Source organism: Mytilus galloprovincialis, chromosome 4, assembly GCF_965363235.1.
Source record: "Mytilus galloprovincialis chromosome 4, xbMytGall1.hap1.1, whole genome shotgun sequence".
Classification (NCBI taxonomy): domain Eukaryota; kingdom Metazoa; phylum Mollusca; class Bivalvia; order Mytilida; family Mytilidae; genus Mytilus; species Mytilus galloprovincialis.
The window spans coordinates 67,687,967-67,712,735 of record NC_134841.1 but is presented as its reverse complement, the minus strand read 5'-3'; the positions used below and the strand labels follow the sequence as shown (position 1 = coordinate 67,712,735).

The 24,769-nt window shown below is 31.3% G+C and overlaps 2 protein-coding genes across 6 annotated transcripts in view; one reads left to right on the top strand and one right to left on the bottom strand.

The window, feature by feature from the left end:
* The window catches only part of LOC143072789 (uncharacterized), a 115,003-nt gene extending 106,128 nt beyond the window's left edge, over nucleotides 1-8,875 (top strand). For all 5 annotated transcript variants that reach the window (XM_076247889.1, XM_076247888.1, XM_076247886.1 and 2 more), the window contains 4 exons: nucleotides 998-1,216; nucleotides 2,950-3,096; nucleotides 4,071-4,314; nucleotides 5,025-8,875. In XM_076247889.1, the coding sequence (XP_076104004.1) occupies nucleotides 998-1,216; nucleotides 2,950-3,096; nucleotides 4,071-4,314; nucleotides 5,025-6,079 (1,665 nt within the window). In that variant the 3' untranslated portion in view covers nucleotides 6,080-8,875. The remainder of the gene's footprint in view (nucleotides 1-997; nucleotides 1,217-2,949; nucleotides 3,097-4,070; nucleotides 4,315-5,024) is intronic.
* Nucleotides 8,876-11,203: 2,328 nt separating this feature from the next.
* On the bottom strand, nucleotides 11,204-19,398 carry LOC143070724 (uncharacterized). Its single transcript, XM_076244904.1, has 3 exons — nucleotides 18,993-19,398; nucleotides 14,571-14,765; nucleotides 11,204-11,563 (listed from the first exon to the last, which is right to left on the bottom strand). The coding sequence occupies exons 1-3, from the start codon at nucleotides 19,353-19,355 to the stop codon at nucleotides 11,216-11,218; spliced, it is 906 nt and encodes a 301-aa protein (XP_076101019.1). The 5' UTR covers nucleotides 19,356-19,398; the 3' UTR covers nucleotides 11,204-11,215.
* Between the last annotated feature and the right edge of the window lie 5,371 nt (nucleotides 19,399-24,769).

Sequence of the window (24,769 nt, the reverse complement as noted above, 5' to 3'; positions counted from 1 at the left end):
TCAGCTTTGGTGGGGTTCTTGTTGCTTAGTCTTTTGTCTTTTTCATTTTTATCCATGGTTTTGTCGGTCTATATTCGACTTAGGAGTTTGATTGTCCCTCTGGTAACTTTTGTCTCTTTTTTGTATAGGAAGTCCGGTTGAAAAAAAACAGTTTTAAGAAAAAACTGCCAAAAAATAGTAATAAAGTAGTTTTAACAAAAATACCAAACTCCGAGATAAATTCAAAAAGGATTTAGTCGGAAGAAGCTCTTACAAAATCAAATTTCAGACTATATCAAACATCTAAAGGAATGACAAACAGCTGCCATATCTCTGACTTTAAGATTTATTATAGCTATTTGGCAAAATATTACATGCACTTGGTAACAACGAAAACAACCTCGTAATAGAAAATGCAAGCTCTTGTTTAGTTTTTATCAGTTACATACGATATTTTCATTCAATTTAAAGACTTTTATTTATTACTATTGCTTTTTTCTCTTTTGTAATTTTAAAGATTGGAATGAATAAACAAACGTTTAATGTGTATGTGTGTTTGACATATGTTCAGTACAAAAATACATTTTCAACGGATATTCTAAGTCGCAACAATTATATATGCATGTTTATCAAGAAGAACACGAAACGTATTTACCTAATCTGTAATTTATATTAATAACTTTGTATTTGCGTCAGGGTTGCATGTTCATTGAGTGTCCGGTAAGCACATAAATAGAAAACAACTGATAATATTCCAATTTAGTCTTTCTTTAAAATACAAAAACACAGATGTATTCCAAACGTAGAAAATGAAAACTGCCTTTAACGCCTAATTGGCATAAGCAAACATGTAGTTAGAACAACACTTCGTGCAACATAGTTTCTTATTGATGGAACTTAGAAGAGTTATATATATGGAAAACAAAATTAGTACCATTTGACATAATGTAGCATGTTATAACATTATGACGTCGAAAGATCATGCACCAGTTTGGATTGGTTATTTTCATTTTTTCAGGATGCTCCTTGGTGGACACAGTACACGTGGGCGTTATTCAAAGCTCTTTCACACATGCTATGCATAGGATATGGAAGATTTCCACCTCAAAACTTAACAGACACTTGGCTCACTATTTTGAGTATGCTAAGTGGCGCCACCTGCTATGCACTATTTTTGGGTCATACCACTACTATTATACAGTCTTTTGATACATCGAGACGACTTTATAACGAGAAGGTATGGAACACTCTAGTGTAATATTAATTACGCCTTTAACATGTTTAATGTTTTTTATTCCCCTTTATCCAAAACGTAATACTTGGAATCTTTCAAAACGAATAATAAAAGATTTGTATAAAATATAACAAATCAAGCATTTGCAGCATTAATATTTCTATAAAGGATTCCCTTATTATTCTTGATAGAACGCAGTCGATATTGACCCGGCTAAAGCTACGGTAAGCAAATTTTTATTCGAATAGGCTGCATTTTTGTTAAATCAGAAGAGATTGATATGATTCATTTTAAATCATAACCATTCTGATGAAGGACATCTATTATCCTAAATATGTATAGATAATCATTTTTAATGTTACTTTTGTTAGATACTGTTTTGAACACCTTTATGCGTTTATATAATTCATTTATATTTTACATGTATCGTTACTCGTAACGGTGTGTATAATTTTGAACTGAAACGCATCCAATTCATTAGTGATGACCATATCTAAATTACTTAAACTCGCAATTATACTAGATAATGGAATTAATACACCCACGTAAAACGTTTTGACCTAAGTCTGGTAGGATATCGGAAATGATTTCCATCTTATTGACCATATAAAAACATGAATAAAACGATTACTACACTGTGTAAATCATCAGTTATCGTTTAATAAAGCGTCGTAGAGAATTACATGTAGAGATTTCTATGGTTCTTAATAAAGAATGATTGTAATATGAAACAGTTTGATTGATGGATTTACGTCATAGTCGACTATTTGAAGTAAAATCAGCACTGGGTTTTTATTTTGGAACAAAAATGTAGTATATAATTTCAGTATTTGTATCATCTGTCTTTGGTGTAATATGTTCTTTTACAAAACGTTCAATAAGCGATGAAAAAATTTACTTTAATTACTTAGCAACAAATCTCAATGCCTTCTACAATACCTCATATATATATAAAGTAATTATAAATAAAGCAAATACCTACAGATATTCTTGATATAATAAGTTTCATTTGTTAGTAAAAATGACTGTCTTTCGTTAAAACAGCCTGAAACAATTTGTCTTGATTTCTCACAAAAATATTATTATTGGCAAACATGAACATGTAAATGAACTATGATATAAAGAAAGAAAAAGTTTTTAAAGACACATGAATTTTTGTTTAAAATTATGCAAAAGTAAGCAATATTTTATCTTGCGAGATGTTTAAAGTGATAAAAACGAAAATATTTTATATTTGTATGGGCGAACACTGAAGCACATTTGACGTACCATATACGGGCTATATCAAATGTGCTGCCGCTCATGCTTGTATAAATGGAATTGTGAGTCTTTCAATTCTATAACACAATTCTGCGGGGAAAAACGACTGTCAAATGGACATCATTGTAATGTTACATCGTTCTAGTTGTAGACACGTTTACGTTTGAAGCAATTATAACTAGAAAAAAATATTAATTAACATCTATAGACAAACACACCATAGATATAGAGCTTAATTTTGTATACCAGACGTTCCATCAGCTCGAATCAAAAAGTTAAAACAACGAATAAAGTTGAAGAGCATTGAGGTCCGACAATTTCAAACTGTTTTGCCAAAAATTGCTACGGTAATCAAGTGTTACTTTCATTTAAAACATGTTTTTAGACAATGTTTGAATATGATATTTGAAGCTCATGTTAAATGTCATACAATTGTGCATAACGTAGAACTAATTATTCACTCTTTAATATTTCAGTTTAAACAAGTAGAGGAATATATGATATTTAGAAAGTTGCCACATAGTCTAAGACAAAGAATTTCTGAATATTATGAACATAGGTTCCAAGGAAAAATGTTCGATGAAGAGTACATCTTAACTGAACTTAATTCGTGTCTTCGACAGGTAATGTTTTGGATTTTAATTTTCGTCTGCAAAAATTTACATTACCGCTTTTTGTCGGCCGTCAAAGAAGTGAATAAATAAACCCATCAAAGATACCAGGATTGAAACTTTGTATGCCAATGTGACGTCACGAGGTTCAAATGTTTTACTGAACAAAGTAAAATGGTACGATCTCAATTCGCCGTTTCAGAATCTAATGCATTCTGGGTAATATTTCCAAAAGCGTACACCAAAACGTTGTGATTGGTTTAAAACGTGATTAACAATAGAAATTCAACCAATGACGTAACTAGATTCTGAAAAGGCGAATTGCCGCAAAATATGAGATCAAGTATATCAGAATTTAAAGAAGCAGTAAATAAAAGGTTTGCACGATGTACTTCATGTTGAAATGTATAGATCTGAACATTTGTATTTTTCCTGAATATTTCCCCAGTTTCTCTACACATGAAAAAAAAGTCATAATACTTCCGCGTAATTCTGACGTTTACTAATTTTTACATAATGAAGTAATTATAAAACTGAGAGAATTTTCGTTTTTCGCCATCAACTTTATGTCATCTTTATAATGAGGAGTTATCTATTGTTTCTCCAATTACGCCATCCTTTAAGTTAATATTTGGCATGACTCAATAATCACATAACATTTGTTTAACTTTTGATGTTTGCTTTTCGTCTTATCGTACGGTAGTGAAAGAGGGATCTGAATCCTTAGTTTATTGTAAGAATAGAGAACCATCAGTTAGTTCGATGCAATCAGTTACCAATGCAGGCACAATCAAACTCTCTAAGATTAAAACAATTGCCAAATTTTAATTGTTTGTATCAGCGCAGTACAATATTTTAGAATATTCCTCATTTTCATTCTTTTTTTTTCGTAGGTTTTTGTTTTTAAAAATTTTAATAAACATTTACATTATTTAACGTTACATTTTCCTTGCACTAAATATTTAAAGTTCTGTTTTATCTGACAGGATATCATCAATCATAACTGTAGAGCTTTAGTGAAGTCCGTTCCATTTTTCACAAATGCGGATCCGCAATTTGTGTCGGAAGTAATAAGTAAACTGAATTTTGAGGTCTTTCAACCAGGGAATTTTATAATTAAAGAAGGGACAATGGGAACAAAAATGTATTTTATACAAGAAGGAATTGTGGATATTATAACAAAAGATGGGGAAGTAGCAACTTCTTTATCTGATGGATCATATTTCGGAGGTAAGCAATTGTATTCAATGAATAATTAAGGGAATGGTATAGCTACGGATGTGTGCTTGTGTTAAGTGGCACACACTTATATTAAGTTATTATTTTATCATTTTCTGTGTTTTCTGTGTATATCTATATTTTTAACTGTGTCTAATAAGTAATCTTTCCGACAAAAATGTTGTTTTTTTTAAAGAATAACATCAATGATAAAGGTGGTTACTTTAAATGTTAATACGGGACAGCTTGAAACTGAAATTGTATGAATGTGATGATATTTATTAATCCTATTTGAAACGCAATTAACTAAAATGTTTGATGTTCCGCAAACACACATAAACACAAAACCACATATTTTCAATAAAAGGTAAGACACTCATCACAGATACCAGGATGAAAATTGTGTACGCCAGACGCACGTTTCGACTAGAAAAGACTCATTGTTGACGCTCGACTAAAATTTATTAAAGCAAAATGAAGTACGAGAATATTGTAATTCAGTCATCAACATCACAATTTTGATCTTCCACATGTCATGTGTCTTTGAACGATATTATGATTCAAGGTTTGAGTTTCATGATTTACCTTCATCATGATGTGACCGTTTTAAATTTAACATATCTTTTATCATAGGAAAATAAACGATTAGAATTAAAATGCACGCTGATGAGCAAATATTCCATTACATTACTGATTTATACATAACCTTACCTATTTTCCAGAAATATGCCTATTAACAAATGCAAAACGTGTAGCAAGTGTTCGAGCAGAAACATACGTGAATTTATATTCCTTGTCTGTAGAACATTTCAACGATGTGCTGGATAGATATCCAGTAATGAGACGAACAATGGAAAGTGTAGCTGCAGAACGGCTGACTAAAATAGGGCAAAACCCAAGTATTGTAAGTAGCCGGGCAGATCTCGAAGAAGACCAAAAACTTGTTAACGAACTTGTCATGGAGTCAACTCCAGTAGTAACAAGTGCAAGTGAAGACGAAGATAAAGACTCAGATGATAGCTCAGAAAGTTCAAAAAGCTCGAAAAGAAAAAAGAAATTCAAATTTGATTTTACTGGAAAATTGCATAAAATTACAGAGGAACGAAAATCAAAGTCAAGAGAAAGCTTAAAGGATGTATGTGACTCTGAAAATAAAGTCAGAATGCGTAAAGCACCGTCTGGTTCTAACTTGTTTGGACTGAGGGTCCCTAAACTCGGACTTAAACATCGATTTGGAAGTGTAGGATCAAATCTAAACGCTTTATCTTCAGTACAAGAGTCTAGTCTAGAAACATGTCGGAGACCAAGCTTTTTAAATACAAAAATATTTAGAACAGGTAGATCACGTGAAAAGACTAAATCTACTGGAGAAGATTCTCCATCCTCAGAAGGTCATGGCAGTCTTAAGCAATATTTAAATGTTCCTATGTATAGTAAATCCAAGTCAAAATCGACGAACGATAATTCATTATCAAGTGTCTGTGATAGTTTAAGTAAGGAAGATCCTAAATCACCGCAACCTAAATTAGATATTCCTCCTGTTGATTCACCAGTCATATCGTCTAGTGAAGATATTCCTACTGCTACGACCCCCTTGGTAACGGTTGCTGTGAGTAGTCAGGAATCTGCCAAAAAATCAGAACAGAAGTCTCCTCCAAAGGCTAGCAAAAGTAAAGATAATACAAAGAATGTAATTCCGTCAAGTCCGCCAAAACCGGATCATTTAACGATAGACATTGATGACTGTGATACAATTTCCCAGAATTCCTTCCTTTGATAACAATGTTCCTTAGTTCGTTATTTTATTAGTTTCATGATGTTTTGTATAAATGATAGTTAAAGTTTATGTTGATAAAGTTCTTGATTGGTGGATAAGGGTCTGGATGGGATTCACTGAATAGTAAGTAATGCGTAAAAAGTGCTGAAAATTGACAAAGGTATAAAGATAAGAGAACAAATTGCAAAAATAATAAAAATAGAAGAATGTTGTGCTTAAATATAAAGTAAGAAAATAAGGGTCAAAATAGAAAAAAAAATGATTTAAAGAGTTCACGAATACAGAAATAAAGAATCCCCCTTCAGACCCTCATAAATACTCGTGTATAACTGTTATTTCTCTCTATATATAATTTAATTAAAGTGTGCAAAGTGTTACGTTTTGAAATAGAATATATTTGGATTTTTGTTAATTCTTTCGTAATGCTCTATTCTTGTATTTATTTAAATCAAGTATTACAGAGCCATTCTCAGGCTTAAACGTATATTCCGGAACAAAGTTAAAAGTGATTTTGTCCCGAAATAGCGTATAAATATATTAATAAAGATAACATCAATAGTGTTTTGACAGCGACTTAAAAAAAAATATGTTGGGCACATTTTACCCTGCAGTGTTGAATTGTTTAGGTGTAACACCACCAAATCATAGTACTTCACATCCGATCGCAAACAAAAAAGGGTCGAAAAATAATTTGACAGTTGTAGGTAATAATCCTACATTTCATTGCAGTAAAAAAATTCTGGGTCATAAACATATATCTTGGATTTTTCAAAGCACCATTTTCTTTTTTTTTTTTTTTTTTGGTGTTTATATAGAATATGTTGGTAACTTGAGGTTACATGGTTACTAAAGCTTGTACACAGGTAAAACAAAAGAGGTGAACATTTGAATGATTAACTTCTAGCGATGTTTTTTTTTTCTTATATGCAATGAAATGGTAACTATGTGAAAATTTGTCTAAAGTACGTGACTGCATAAAACTTTACTAACTCCAAGTATTTCTTTATTTGTAATAAAGATAAATTCTGCATAATTTTTTGAAAGGTGCAAATTAAACAAAGACAAATAGGAGAAAATCAATAGTGGTATTACACATTTACCTCAAAGGATCATTTTAGTTGTCATTAGATAGGAAACAATATTTTGAAAATACATTGATAAGACAACTCCCCAAAAAATAAAAAGAGGTAGCTGCTGGTCAACACATTGTTACCAACAATAGAAAAGTGCCAAAACAATATTCCAAGCAATAGCTCTGACGCAAAGAAAGTCGTGAATATATATAATACAAACCATAAATAAAACATAAAACGTACATGCAACCATTTACAAGGTTTCTGACTTATGACCGACATTTGAATTTGAAGCTTGTTTTCTCTTTTCTCTAAATCTAAGATTAAATTTTTTACATGCTCGAATATCATATTAAATTCCTAATTCGTTTAACCATGTACCATTTAGGATGCAAATATTCTATCTATCCCCCTTTAAGCCACGTGACAATTTGATTGATATACATATCCTGTGTTCATGCTACCCTTACAAGGACCTCTTTGTAGACAAAGATTGTACACAGGCTCTGCATTGTAATCAGATTGCTCACGTGATCAAAATGTGGCGTTCGGCGAAAGCTGGGTAGTCAGTGATCAACAATATTTTGCTTTTACGATAAAAACGTGCTTCTTTTTTAGAGCAAAAGATAAACTTCCAATTGCATTAATACATTGGTATTATAAAAGCCTTTGACGTTTTTTGTTCTCTCACTAAGGAAGTGCATATTTTTTGTGTGACTCATACCTGTAATATTGATTTTGATTTGTCCTAAAAGTATGTTGTCTATCTTCTGAATTAAAGCATTTAATTCTTATTATTTAGCATAATATAACAGATGTTCTTTTCCTATTTAAAACTTTTATACAATACAAAGTTTCCAAGGGCTTTCATTTCTATTTAATCTAAAATTGTGATAGAAATTTTTTCTCAAATTTTCATTTGACAATGTATGTTTAGAATACGTGTGTAGTTTTATCATGAAATTTTTTGTTTGTGCATTTTTGTATTGCACAACTTACATGCATAATGTATAAAAAATCATTCAGGTATGATTGATGGTTTTAGTGCCAAAGTTTTTTTATATTCGTTATACACAACGAATAAAACAGCTAGAGAACTACGGTTGTTCAGCGTTTAGTTATAGATTTTTTTCTGTTCCTTACTGGTTATTTACTGTTCCAATTGTGGTTGCTAACGTCACCATAATAAAACATTGCGTAAATGCAAGCGATGTTCATGAAGCATTGTATATTATTATGTAAACAATACTTTATAGGTTTTATAAGTATTTTTTGTTTGATTCACTTTAAAATTTTGATATGTTTCTAGGGATTCTTGCATTCAGAAAATGTCAAACAAACATGAATGTAAATTTAAAAAAAAGCGGTACTGTAACACATCAAGTTGTGGTTCGTTGACAGAAAATTTTGACATATAATTTCATCTTTTTTTTTTTCATTCCAATATCATTCCGTTTGACAGTGTGTTAGTTTTGTTAAGGCATTTTTTGTGAATTAATGTATTTATTTTGTATTTTACTGCGATATTTTTCACCTTGAAAAGTGAACAATTTAACGGACAACTTTAAATATGTTGGAATTGTTTTAATTGTCTGTCATTGATTGCATATTAAATTTTGTTTCTATTGACAATGCAAAGTTTTGTTAAACGTTTTATTTTTGTAGCAAGATGACACGTGATATGCAATTTCAAAATTAAATGAATAAAGAGTATCAAATAACAAACAAACACAAATGTTTCACTACATTATTTAGTTATTCTAATTAGTTGTCAACGGTACAAGGCTTGTAATTTAATACACCAGACGCGCGTTTCGTCTTCATTCAAAAGTCATCAGTGACACTCAGATCAAAACATTTATACAGCCAAACAAGTACAAAGATGATGAGCATTGAGGACCCAGAATTCCAAAAAGTTGTGCCAAATACGGCTAAAGTTATCTGTGTTTGAAATAAGACAATCCTTAGTATTTCGAAATATTCATATTTTGTAGACCGGAAATTATTCACCCTTCCGGAGCAACTGAGATCACCCCAGTTTTTCGTGAGGTTCGTGTTGCTTAGCCTTAAGTTTTCTATGATGTGTCTTCTGTACTATTATTTGTCTAGTTGTTTATTTTCAATCTATGAGTTCGACTGTCCCTTTGGTATCTTCTGTCCCTCTTTTATAAAAATTACCATATAATTGATATTTATAACACCGAAGTGCTGACTACTGGGCTGGTTATACCCTCCGTGACGAAACGTCACCAGTGAGTGCCATCGACCCAGTTTGGTATATATTTGTCCAAGGTACCAAGCTTATAATTTAAAATACGCCAGATTGTATATGTTGTTGAGATACTGTGAGTAGTTTTCCTAAAACAATCTTTATAACATTTGATAGAGGATTAATTTTAAACGTCAATGAGACATCAACAAAACAGCACAAAACAATCAAGACACCCAGAGGTAACATATGGTGTCGTTATTATATGCCAAGTTTTTAAAAAAGTGTGGGGTACATAGACCTTGTTGATATATATTCCGTATTAACTTCACAAATAATACATGATGGTCTTGATGTATAGATTCTGCGTACTGACGTTGTTTATCACCTTAACAACGTGTTGTATTGTTCTTTCATTTGTTTTAGTTCTATTATTAATATTACTTTTACTGTTTTGTCTGTTTTCTGTGATATCCATTTGACGTGGCTCGGTACTTATACATCCCGTCAATGTGTTTGTATTCTCCTTCATTTTACTGGTGTGTGTTTTGTATGTGCGACTGTTTGTGTTTTTTTGGTTCATATGACGCGACTCTGTTCTTTTAAAGATCCCGCCCATTTGTTAATGTTCTATTATATGTCATTATGTTATAATAATTGTTCTATTATAAAGTTAAAAATACTTTGAACGACAAAATTATTTTACTCACACAGGAGTATTTATTACATTGTGTACCATATGTGGATTAATAAAAATCTAAAGAACTTCTGAACGATTTTAAATCTCTGTCTGTTTCTGAAATTAGTTCTTACATACTTTTGATTTTTTAACCCTGTATACCACCATTCCCCATGTGAAATTATAATTTGAAAAAACATTGAACGGCAAAATTATTTTATATTTCTTCATATGTGACGTTTACATTTTATGACGTCAAAAAAGCGAAGCAATGCATGTGGTTTTTAAATTTGAAAGATGTTTATTGTGCTTTTTTGTTAAATATTTGTTTGTTTTGAGATTGTGACACAGTGATGTACCCATAGCTTGACTATTTCACCTATTATGTCTATTTTGATCACGGTTGAAGTTTACTATATTAAAAAATTTCAAGTTTGGAAGACTGACAAAGGAGACAGGAACAAAACACAGTAATTATCAGTTCAGTAAAAGTATCTAACTGTAGACGGTATTACGATAAGAGTGAGACTGCTCGCTGTTCTTTTGTGTTTATGTTTTTTTCTGTTAGTACAAATAATGGTATAAAATCATATAAAAAAAAGATTTCCCGTATTGGTATTTATTGTGGTATATTGACATCAAGTAGTATATCAAACAAACAAAAATAAAATATCGTTAAAAAAAACGTGATGGAAAACTTTTGACTGTTATTGTGTATTTACGTACAAGCTTAATTTGAAGACAGTAAACTGAAACATTTTACGAAATAATATTTTATCACCTGGGCTGGTGCAAAAAGGTTATTGTAAAAAAAATTATAACAGAACAAAAGCCTGTACAAATATAATTTAAAAAACTTACATCTTATACGGCATCTGTATATGTTAATAAATCGTCAATATATATTAATGAGTTGAATGAGAAAATATGTCAGAGAGATAGTAAGACGAGTGATGTAGATCTTTTTTTTTTTTTTATCTTTTTCGGTCCTTTTCTGTTCTTTTTTGTAAATTGTTGCACTTTTTTGTAAATCGTTGGACCACATTTTCGGGTCACGTTGACTGCTGTTTTATACCGATTTTTTCCGAAAGGAATTGACGATATAAGTGTATGCTGAGTACAAAGTAAATTGTTGCCACACACGAAAAGAAAACTCTAACACATGACGTTAAATTTTAATTCTTTCTAAATATAATATCATTTGCGAGACCTCCGAAATGAGACATTTTAATAAGTGAGGAGTACCCTTTATTTTCTACAAAAGTTTTCACTGGTGTTTGTCCTCCTGGAACGTGTGCGATTTCAACCGTCATTATATCTATATATAATTTATCAAATGGTATAGTTTCTAAAACTTGTAATTCATTCCCCTCCACATCGAGGCTGAAGAAGTCAACATGTGTAACACTTAAAGCTTTCAATATTGAATACAAAGGAAAGCACTGGACATCCACTATGTTATTGCCTGTCAAATTTCGGTTCTGTACTATCTTTCCTACATTGAAACTTTTTTTGAACTGCAGCTAAAAATTGATAAAAAGACACTTAGTATCAATTAAATTCGAAATAAAAAAAATATGATCCCGTAATAAGTCAACTAGTTTAACAATCGGTTTTAGGATAGGATTTATTGAAAAGTCTAGATGATACTACATAAGTTTGAAGGGAAAGTTCGGTAGTGCGAATATCGCCAAATTAAAACGCCATTGCTTTATTAGTGTAATCAAAATGTACATTTAGTTCCATGATTTTAAAAAAGCTTTTTATGAAAATAAATATCGCAAAATAAATCCTGATCTACAGTGCCGTAATTTATTTAGGCAAAGAAGGTTATTCAGTATCAATTTCTGATTGATGATACAACAACTAAGAATTTTAAAAGTGGCAACAGGTTGAGATGAAGAACACTTACAGCTATATTATACTAGTAGTCATATTGGGATGAATAACACATTAAAAGGGCTTTAAATTGACTTTGAGATAAAGAATGTATGTAATGCCTTAAGGTGGTACCCAACACATTAACTAAAATTAATTTGGCTCGTTTAATTTTCTTAAAATTTTGACAAAGTATTTACTTTGACCCTTTTACAAAAATATAAAAATTCCAAAAAATTTGAACCAACCGTTTTATCAGAAAAATTACACTGGTTATATAGCAGTTTGACAAACACTTATTTTGATCAATGAAAAGCTTAATATTCCCTTAACAACACAACGTAATTAAAACGTTTAGCTGATTTTATAGAGTTATCTCCCTGTAGTGTTAGGTACCACTTTAAAGTGAAATCGAGATTAAAATTATCTTTAGGCCTTTACGTGACTTACAGATAAAGAACATCTTTAAAGCCTTAAATAACTTTGAGATAAAGAAGATCTGTAAGACCTCCAAGTGATTTTGACACAACGAACATCTTTAAGGCCTAAAAGTGACTTTAAGATAACGGACATCTTTAATGCCTTGGAGTGACACAATTCAGAAATATGACAGTTGCTGTCCATTCGTTTGATGTGTTTTGTCATTTGATTTAGCCATTTGATTAGGGACTTTCCAATTGATATTTCCTCGGAGTTCAGTATTTTTGTCATTTTACTTTTTTTTTAGATAAAAAAAAAACATCTTAAAGGCCGTAACGCTTATAAATGACTTAAAGTTAGTTTTCAAGATCATCTTTAATTTTAAGTGATTTGGAGATAAAGATCATCTCAATGCCTAATTATAACTCTGAAATGAAGAACAGATGTAAGGCCTTTAAGTGACTTTGAGATGAAAAACATCTATAAGGTCCAACTGTGACTTTCAGAAAGGGAACAGATATTATGCATAACTATGATGTTGGAAAACAGCCTTACCGAGTCATTCAAATGAAGACTAGATAAAATGAACAGCTTAACGGCCTAACATTGACTTAAGGGCATACGATACAGTTACAGGGAAGGTAATGACGTTGCTAACGTAAAATGTTATTTTCGCGACGTCAAACTCTGACATATCGGGAAAAGATGCATTTTTCGACTGATTTTTATCATTCAAACTGATTTAATTTGAAAACGAGTGCATGGACCCCTATTTTTTAAAACAGCAATTTGTTTCATTTTGCAAGGAGATTATGTGACCAAAATTTTATAAAACTGTAAATAGCGCATTTTTTTTTAATTTTGATAAACATTCAGCAAAAAATGACGTTTTTTCCTCTATTCATGAACGTTTGATAAATATAGAGTTATTTCGGAATAAAAATTGCATAATTTTTAATGATACTTATAAAATACAGAAATTACCGATTTTTTAACAAAAACCATTTTGTGTTTATCTTTTAAAACAAAAAAGTTATGTCTTTCTTTCGAAAAAGAAAATACGGACACAAATCTGAATTTTTAGCAAATATACAACATTTCGAACTCATTTTACTCAAAAAGTAGCACATGAAGGTATATTTTTTATTACATATTTGATTTAATGAGGTAAAAAATAGCCTATATGCAAATTTTCATCAACTTGTAAATACAGGTTCAAAACGGTATCGTATGCCCTTAAGGGCATACGATAGTTACAGGGGAGGTAATGACGTTGCTAACGTAAATTGTTATTTTCGCGACGTCAAACGTTCAACTTATCGGGAAAAGATGCAGTTTTCGGCTGATTTGTATCATTCAAACTGATTTAACTTCAAAACGAGTTCATGGACCCCTCTTTTTTAATATGACATTTGGTTTGATTACGTAAGAAGATTATGTAAACCAATTTTTAAGAAAACGTAAATAATGCATTTTTTTTTAATTTGTTTATATACAGCAGAAAAATGACGGTTTTTTTCCTACATTCATGATCATTTGATAAATTTGAGTTATTTGTAAAAATAAAATGTACAAATTTATGCAATATTTATATAACACATAAATTACAAATAATTTAACAAAAAACAGATCGTGTTTATCTTTTAAAACAAAAACATTATATATTTCAAACGAAAGAAAAAATATGTCAACAAATCCGTATTTTAAGGAACTATCTGAAATTTGAACCTCAATTTACACAAAAAGTAGCACATGAAGGTATATTTTTTATTACATATTTGATTTAATCAGGTGAAAAATAGCCTACATGCAGATTTTCATCAAAATTTAAATACGGACTCAAAACTGTATCGTATGCCCTTAAGATAAGATCAGCAATCAGACCTTACTGTGTGTTTGAGATGAAGAAAAGATGTAAGGCCTAACTTTGATATTGAGATGACGAACCGCGATTACGTGTAATTGTGACTTTAAGATAAAGTAAATTACACGCTCTAATCCAGAACTAAGTAAAAGATATGCCAAAAGAAGAAAGTATTGCCATGTGTTTGGAATCATCTAAATGTTAAAGTCTAGTTATATAAAGTCAGTTTCTCTAGCTAAAATATCTAAGGAAGACATCTTGTCAAGATTCCTAACCGTTTTCAAGAAATTATTAAAACCCTCTCTTTCTATATAAATAACTTAACACTATATACTGAATTTATAGTTAAAATATGTTGTTAAACTTACCTTTACTGGATAAGGGTAAATACTAAGACAAGCGTTTATTGTAAATGCTTTTCTGTTCTTTTTCTTTACCAATGCATAGTTAGATGGGTCAGCTTCAATCAAAAGACCGTTCCAACCCCTCGAGCGTTCAAATATCAAGGTATTTGATCTGGTTTCTCCGTCGAGTGCACCACATTCCACAAAAAATCCACCTTTCTGAAATAATAAGTTAACTCACTGTTTTATTTATTGAACAACCCCCCCCCCCCTCCTCGCACACACACACACACAAAGATTATATTTTAGTTGTTTGGCTAAGAGGTAGGATTTTTTTTAAATCTTATTTGCCCATTTGTTGAAATCTTATGCACTTATTTTTATATGCATGCTGCTAAAAAAAAATAGGCTTACAGAGAAGTACCAAAACAAGACCTCGTTTTATTAAAAGATTAAAGAGAGCACCTAATACTTGTTTCAGGTCAATTGTTAGGTCAATCGTTTTTCGTTGCCATGCAGGCCAGAATATTACCTCTTGTCACTATTTTGTTACATGAATTTCTATAATATGACAGTATACTATTGAAAGTAAGAGATATAATTCATTAAAGTTAGAATAAAAACGGGTTGAACAAGTATTCTACAGCAAATTACAGAGAGGGGTATTCAGTATATCACATGTATTTTACGGCGTATTTAGTTACGGATATTTGTTCACATAGCTTTTAATAATAATGTCCGATTTCCGGAATCTTCTTGTAATATCCAAGTGCAATTAAAAAATTGGACTTATAACTCTTTCTTTTTTTTTTTACATTTAATCCAAAAAGCAAAAACAAAATCTGATCAAATCCTTGTACTTTTTTTATAGTTTTTAAAAGGAAATGTGTCAATGTTAAATGAAAGAAAAATTTATATAGAATCACTGTTATATTTGCAAAGTCATATCATCAGCATACATTAGTCAGATGCAATATTAATTATTGGAGAACATGTTCTCGCGTATTGTATAATCAACACCATAAAAGTCATATAGTATGTTACTATTAAGAAGGAATGTACTGCATGTCTTGTATATTGAACATCATAAAAGCGCAACTAATCAGAGGACGTGTTCTAATTTATTGTATATTGAACACCATACATGATGCAGTGTATCTTCAACATCATAGAAAACTCAGAATGTATGTTGCTTAGGGGCCACGTGTACTGATGATTTGTATCCCTACACGCATAGAAGACTCAGGACGTTGCTAATCAAAGCAAATGTCAGAACATCATAGAAGACACATAATGTATGTTGCTATTCAGAGGACATGTTTTGTTGCATTTTATCATCTTCAGCATCAAAGAGGGCTTAGAATGTATGTTGGTTATCAGAGGAACATGTGCTGATGCATTGTATCTTCAACAATACAAAAGATTCAGAATGTGTGTTGCTAATCAGAGCCCATGATCTGATGTATTGTATTTTCAACAGCAAAGAAGGGTCTTAATGTATGTTGCTTTTCACAAGATGAACAATAGCATCAACCCAATCGCAATATCATATGGTATTTGAAATATAAAGGGACAAGTTCTTGGTTAGTGTATCTTTACGATCATATAGTAGTTAAGTGGTGTGTTACTAATCATAGAACATCATAGAAGAGAAAGGTAACGTTTCAAACGGTCTATTACTACTTTGAAAACATACTCTGATATTGTAGTATCAGGACCAGGGAAGATTCAGAAATAGTGATACTCATACAAAACAAACGGTCAATTTTAGAGTTCAACACCAAAGAATAGCACATTGAATTCTGAAGTATTATATCATCAACACCAACGAAAGGTTAGTAGTAATTCTATAGTATTTTATCATTAACACCAAAGAAGAGTCAGTAACAATTCTAAAGTATTGTATCATCAACGCCAAAGAAAGTCAGATGGAATTCTGAAGTATTGTATCATCAACACAAAAGAAGAGTCAGTTGGAATTCTGAAGTATTGTATCATCAACACAAAAGAAAAGTCAGATGGAATTCTAAAGTATTGTATCATCAACACAAAGAAAAGTCAGTTGGAATTCTGAAGTATTGTATCATCAACGCCAAAGAAAAGTCAGTTGGAATTCTGAAGTATTGTATCATCAACGCCAAAGAAAAGTCAGTTGGAATTCTGAAGTATTGTATCATCAACAAGAAAGAAGAGGCAGATGGAATTCTAAAGTATCGTATCACCAACAGAAATAAGAGTCAGTTGGAATTCTAAAGTGTTGTATCATCCACACCGAAGAAGAGTAAGTTGAAATTCTTAAATACTTTTCAGAGAACATATTCTTGCGTATTATATCATGGAAATGCTGTATTTCATTATCAACACTAAAGTAGAGTCAGATGGAATTCTGGTTAATAGGTTCATCCAAATTAAATACGGGTCAGATAAAATGATACTGATCAAAGAACATATTCTTGTGCATTGGATCATCAACAACAAAGAAGGGTCATAGTTATCAGAGAACATATTTTTGGCATTTTTAATCATCAACACCATAAAAGAGTCACATAAGATGATACTGATCAGGGAACATATTCAGTTTTTGTCACGAATTAAATGGTATATTCTGGGGTAGAGTATCATGAAAAAAATAAAAACAGTCAGATAGAAATAGACTAATAAAAGTAGAACATGATCCGAAATATTGTATCAACAACACCATAGATTATGTGGTTGTATGTTACAATTCAGAGAACTGACTAAGGCGTATTGTAAAATCAACATCATAGAACCGTCAGAAGTATGATACTAATCAGAAAATATGTTTCGGTCCATTATATAAACATAAAAGATTTAAGTGGTGTTTAGCTAATCAGAGAACACATTCTAGCGTTTTGTATCATCATCACTAAAGAAGTGCCAAACGATATGATACTAATCAGAGAACACATTCTAGCGTTTTGTATCATCATCATCAAAGAAGTGCCAAACGATATGATACTAATCAGAGGACGTATAACTGTGTATTATATCATCATCATGGAAGAAGTATAAAACGATATGATACTAATCAGAGGACGTATAACTGTGTATTATATCATCATCATGGAAGAAGTGTCAAATGATATGATACTAATCAGAGGACGTATAACTGTGTAGTATATCATCATCATCATGGAAGAAGTGTCAAATGATATGATACTAATCAGAGGACGTATAACTGTGTATTATATCATCATCATGGAAGAAGTGTCAAATGATATGATACTGATCAAAGGACATATTCTGGCGTATTGTATCATCAAGATAATAGAAGAGTAAAAATATATAAAATTATACATGAATATGTTCTGACATTTTTGTTTTGATAAACACCATATAAGTTAAATGGGAAGTTACTACTCAAAGTTGAATTGTTTGAAAATCACAATATAATAGTCAGGTTGTGTGTTTTTAATTAGCGATGAAGTTGTGTTTTTGCATTATATTATCAACACCATAAAATTTTCAGATAGTTTGCAATGTTAATATTCAGAGAACGTGTTTCATTAAAAGCATATAAGAGACAGACGGCATGTTTGTTATCCGAGAACATGTTCTGGTGACGTTTATGAGCAACATCATAGAAAAAGTTCTTTAATGGTGTTCGCTACTCTTGTTTGACTTTCCGTCAGATATTCGGAATCTTCTAGTTTTATCCATCTCGTGCCAATAAAATGAATTCCGCTAACCCCTACTTTTCTTTTTATAGTTTTATTACAAATAGTCTAGAAAAACTTGGAAAATCTTATAAAATGCTTGTTGTTTTTTCATAGTTTTTTTTAGGGGAAAAGGGTGCCAATGTTAAAAGCATGAAAAATCAAGAACGAATCATTTCCAGCCTACTTTTAGATTGATTATATCTCAACATCAAGGACACGAACCGGTCATTTTCTTCTTTTTAAGTTTTGTTTTTTATATACAATCAATGTATAACAGTCTTTTGACTAGCTTGTTATATTGACACAGCGGAACGAACATCGCTAATTTAAAATTTCTCTTTATGTTGCAGTAAAGGTGGCAAGTGTTTTTTATGGACGGAATATTCTCATTTTCCATTGGAAAGCTTTTTAATGTAAATTCGCGTGTTAAACCCGCCCGTAAAAGTGTGTAGTTTTATAGATGTAATGTTTCTATCGTACAATCTTGATTTTGTGTTAGTCAAGAAAGGCACATATAAGGGGATGAACATTTGATGTGGGGGAAATGCAGAAGGGATTTTGTTACAGATTGACAATTCATCTTCGTTTGTTGCTACGCATGCTTGTTTTTTTAACATTTATTTTCACTGTCGTACATAATATTGCAAAGTTTAAGTTTTTTCTAGGCCAGGATATTCATTTTTCCGACAATCCGCTTACCCGGAAAAAACCAATGATCGTCCATTATCAAAGGGCTTTGTTTAAACATAAACATCAATACACTTACCTTAAAATTTAATCTGTTATCAACAAATGCAGCTTGTCCAATGGAAGGGTCCATTACATGAGGTTGTTTCAGATTGTATGGTTGGTCTGACGGGTTTTCGATCCAGTAATTTCTTATTAGTCTGATTAGACGTGGATCATCCATATCAACTTTTTGTTTATTGAGGATGTCCATCTCATCAAGGTAGTTATCGTTATTTGTTATTTGATCGATAAACATCATCGCTTTAGTATCCGCTCTTGTATCCGTAACAAACCAAATGTGTTGAAGCTGTGATGTAATCCCAAAAAATATCAAACAAAGCGCGGAGAAGGTACCAAGTTTGTAGTAATTAAAAAATCCCATTTTGGGTTGTACTAACATTTGTTGGAAAAGTTGCTATTTCGACCTTTATATATTTTAACTCTAAATGAAATTAAGACAATTACAAAATGAAAAGTAAAATGAAATTAAGACATTTACAAAAAAAATGAAACGTAAAATATAATTAAAACTATAAGTAGTAACGGAGCAAAACAGAACAGATTTTTACTCGGTGACAAATCCTAAGAAAGAATTGTTATATGCAATGACGTGAGAATCCAAACTGATATAAAATCGTGATAAATGAACACTATATTGACATACTTCTCATCTTGTTTTCTAGTAACATATTCAACCTTAAATAAGATAGTTATTATAACTTTAAATTGATTTCGATTTCCAATATGTATAGTAGATTTGTCGTATATAAATTAAAAAGGATAACATATGTTCCACAACGTTTGTATGAACTAATGCATAGGAAATAATTGAAATAAAACTCTTTATTAAAAAATAATATGAAATATATCTATGCACAAGTATAATGTCTGAGGGTCTGAATGGGGGGTCTGTTATTCTGTAAACATTTAATTTTCACCCCTTTTTTTCTCTAATTATCAAAAGATTAGACTTATTTTTTCTCTAATCTTCATTTTTTAAGGGCATTATTCTTTAATCATTTAACCCTATCCAAACCCTCGTGTCTTCTTTTCTTTATTCATTGTGGTAATTACATAAGAAGCTTGTTATACCTGACGTTTAAAATGTGAGGTCAATGCTGCATATTGATATTTGTTTATTAACACCCATGAACATAAGAAAGATGAACTGATTCAAACGATATATTAAAATAATATTCAGACTATAAATATTTAGATACTAACAACAAACTAGATTGGAAAATAAATAATGAAGATACCTTTTTACTTTTTACTTCAATAAATATATATGTGAAGCCAAGGTGGTCGAGTGGTCTAGCGCACCGGATACAGTGCAGGCGATTTGGTGTCACGATATCTCAGTAGCATGAGTTCGAATCCCGGCGAGGGAAGAACAAACAAAAACGTGTCCCAAGTACACGGATGGCCCATCCGCACTATCATTTTCTATGTTCAGTTGACCATGAAAATGGGATAAAATCTCTAATTTGGCATTAAAATTATAAAGATCATATCATAGGGAACATGTTTACTAGGTTTCAAGTTGATTAGACTTCAAATTCATCAAAAACTACCTCGATCAAAAACTTTAATTTGAAGCGGGTCAGACGGACGAACCAACGAACGGACGAAAGGACGAACGATCGGACGCACAGACCAGAAAACATAATGCCAATAAATGGGGCATAGAAATTTGCGAAAGCAAATTTACAGATCTAACATTGTTGGGTTGACGTTTAGACGAGTTATATATATATATACAAAACTTTGAGGAATTTTGGTCCTCTAGGCTCTTCAACTTTATTTGGTCTTTTTAACTTTTCTTTATTCGATCTTCACTGATGAGTCCTTTGTAGACGAAACGCACGTTTGGCATAAAAACAAAATTTAATCCTGGTATCTATGATGAATTTTTTTTTACTACAATTCTAGGAACAAAACAAACAGACATAATATTTATAGAAGTCAAAAAGTGGGTAACAGCAGTTAACATTATGTTATAATTTTTATCTGTATATATAAACAAAAAAGTGGGATTTTTTTCTAAAGTTTTAAGATATCATTATTTTTTGTATTTCATTCTTTTTGTTATTTTTTAAATTCCACCAAATAATTTAAATTTCAAAATACTATGATCGTTATAAAATTAAATAGTTTAGATATCTTATCAAACTTTAAAACTCCTAAACATGACGTTTAGTTTTACAATGTTCTAATCATTTCCCTTTTTATCTAGTAATGACAAAATATCTAACGTGAGGGTACCCAAATTGTATTTATTTTGACAGTTTTTTTCACCTTCGTTTATTAATGATCTAGACTCTAGTTTCCATCTGTGTTTATTTTTTAGATGTATTATTCTTATCTACCAACTGAATTTGAATCCATATTGATTCATAATTAAAAAAATGGGTTTAAACAGACCTACAAACGATGAAAGAAATGTAATAAGGAGTACCCAAATTGCATCCATGATTAAATTCACATCCAATAAAGTCGGATATTAAGATTTTTTGTTTTATTTGATTCAATATTTAGAACAATTTGACATTTGTCTATGCTTACTATTCATTTTTAAGAAATGAATGATTGTAGCATTTTTTTCTAATTAATTTTGTGGACGTCGTATGGCCAGTGAACACTCCTTCTGTTAATATATACTGTGGACGTTTAGTGTCTATTTGAATATCTTAACCTATGTTGAAGGACGACCATAGTGTCAAATCTTAAAAATACAAATTATTTAGTCTCTAGGAAATTATATAAGATTTTCTATGCTGTTTTTGTAAAATATGCCTAATTTGGGTACTCAGCATGCATTTAAGGTACAGTGACGTTAATATTTTGTATAGACTTATGCTTAAACTTTACGAGAGTAACCAAGGACATTTTAAACGGATTGCCTATGTTAAATCTATTTTTTATGAAACAGGGCTTAGTTCTATATGAAATGGTCAAATGAATATGGATATCATTGTTCCGAAGTCTATTCTATAACTGAATTTGACTGATCAATTTATTCAAAACTAGTTTCCGCAAATAAATCACTCATCTAGGGGATAATGTTAGCTTTTTATTTGCATAACGCTTGGAATTGTGGTGCCTGAAAGCTCTTCAACTGTATACTTATTTGGCTATTTAACTGTTTTGTTCTGAGCGTCACTGGTGAGTATTATGTAGGCGAAACGCACATCAAATTAAAAGCCTGGTACCTTCGATATCTATAAACACCACTGGGTCAATGCCAATGATGATGGACGTGTCGTCACCGAGGGTATTACCAGCCTAGTAGTCAGCACGTCGGTGGTGACACAAATATCATTCAAAAACCAATTGTTCAGAGAAATCAACATCAAAGAATTTTTTAAAAGAAGCAGGTTTCGTAGACTGATGCGATAAATAAATGGTTTTGATATGCTTTAAAGTGAACTAAAGGAGATAATGTGCTTCTTCCGGGTAAGGAAATGGTACTTCCGGTCTCATATGATAGCTTCTTTCACACTGATTCCAAAAGTATATACATAGTTTTATATACTTTTGCCTGTAAACCCGGATACCATTGACCACTTCCGGTTTACAGAAAGTCATTTCTAGTCTTTAGTGATAAGTAAATGTATTTAAATTACAAAATGTATCTATTCTGAGTACTTTTTTTATGAAAAAAGTGCAAAAATAGCTACTTCCGGTTTTCTCACAGGAACTCCTATAAGATGCCATTGGATTGTTTCAGACCAAATGTAACATTTCTTTATTACAATAAAAGAAAAAAATAAAGGCAACAGTAGCATACCGCTGTTCAAACTCATAAATCCATGGACAAAAAACAAAATCGGGGTAACAAACTAAAACTGAGGGAAACGCATAAATATAAGAGGAGAACAACGACACAACACTACAATGTAACTAACACACACAGAAACGGACCAAGCATCAGACAAAATCCCACGAGAATAACAAATACATGAACATTTGGCACTTGTTTTTTTATATATACCTTTCAAAATGTTTAATAAAATGCAAAAATAAGCAAAAGTCCAAATTTAGAACTTGACCTTGACCTATGACCTTGACCTCATTTTCTAAGCTTGGACCATGGAACCTCAAATTAAAAGGTTCCAGGGTTATACAGTTAAAAATTTATGAGTTACAAAAACATACCGACAAATTTATTTTGTAAAGGTAGATAACTCCTATAAAATTTCATCGAATCGCTTCGATCCAAGTTAGCTAAAAATTCCTTCTACCACTGTGGCTTTCAAATATTCAGGTTTGAGTGTTCCGCGGATGGATGTAAGTAAAACAATAAGTCTTTGGACGCATGCAATCAAGTGGTTTTCTTTATTTGATATTCCATTTAGTTCAAATGTTAGTGTCAATTGGAAAAAGAACATGAGCTTTTGTTATAATTCTATTGTTTGCGGAGGGCCTCTTTTTAAAAGTAGTAGAATATTTGTGTTTATATTGTTTTTTCCTGATTTTTCGCATCTTTACCTTAGTGTTTATTATTCATATCTATAAAGATGAGGAGTTCGCCACTGTAATATATACCAACACTAAAATAGTGTTGGCTTTAAAGCAAAGGTAACATTAAATGAAATTGAAAAGATTACGAGTCCCTGTACTCGGTTTTAAAGTCTGATAAAAAAAAATGCACCGTCAGACATTGAATTCTTTTCAACCGTAAAACAAGGTTATGGTAACATGATTTCAGTACTGAAATTAGCATTTAAAATCTATGTATAATTTATATTGTAACATGTTTCGTGACACATATAATTGTTTGTATGTTATTCTGAAAACAGAGTGTTCACTATATCCTAGTATAAATTGTTCTTATTTAACTGTTGATCTAATGCTGCTTTTGTTTTGATTTCGGTGAGATAGTGTGGTTGATCAATCGCTGGGACATGTCCCCCAACCCCACAATATATATTAAATAGAGGAACGTAAGTCTTAACTATTCTCTTCGTTCCTGGGGTATCTAGATTTCTAGATTTACAAGTAATCGTCGAATAGTCCCTTTTTCTTTTAGGCGATAAATACTGCTAATGAAACAAGCACCCCTACGTTGTATCGTTCATTTTTAGGATGTCGCCTTTCATTGTAAGGGTCCAAATTGCCTCTACATAATCGAGTGTTGATATCACAACTGAGATGTAAGCGTTTTCACTGCAAGATGAAGAACAGTTGTGCAAATGTCTACGGAGAAAGCCTAATGTTGAACTAGATTTGTTGCTGATATTATTTATGGGGGTGTTCCATTTTATATCTTTTGAAATCTTAATCTAGGTGTTTTGGCACAGGCACTTGTCTCAGAAAAAAAATCCTACAAATGTATATACCTTAATACCTTAAGATATATTAAGGTATATAGGGGGGGAAATCTGAGACAAGTGCCTGTGTGTTTTGGTACTGCTTGGAGTGTGTGCTTGTCCAGTTTGTAAACGTAAGAGTTTTCACAGCAAATCTTACTAGTAAAATTGATCATAATTACACTAAAATATGCATGACTCACACAAGTATTTTTACTCATAAGAATTTGTTGAGAAAATAGCCCTTGATCGTTTTGTTGTTCTTACCGGCCAAAACAATGTTGTACCTGTAAACTTGCGGACAAATAAACTCATCATAGATACCAGGACTAAATTTTGTAAATAAGCCGGACGCGTGTTTCGTCTACAAAAGACTCATCAGTGACGCTCGAATCCAAAAAAAATTTAAAATGCCAAATAACAAGTTACTGTATTGGTTTATAACCATATGTATACTAAAACTTTTCATCTTAATTAATTAAGGTTTTATATCTAATGATAG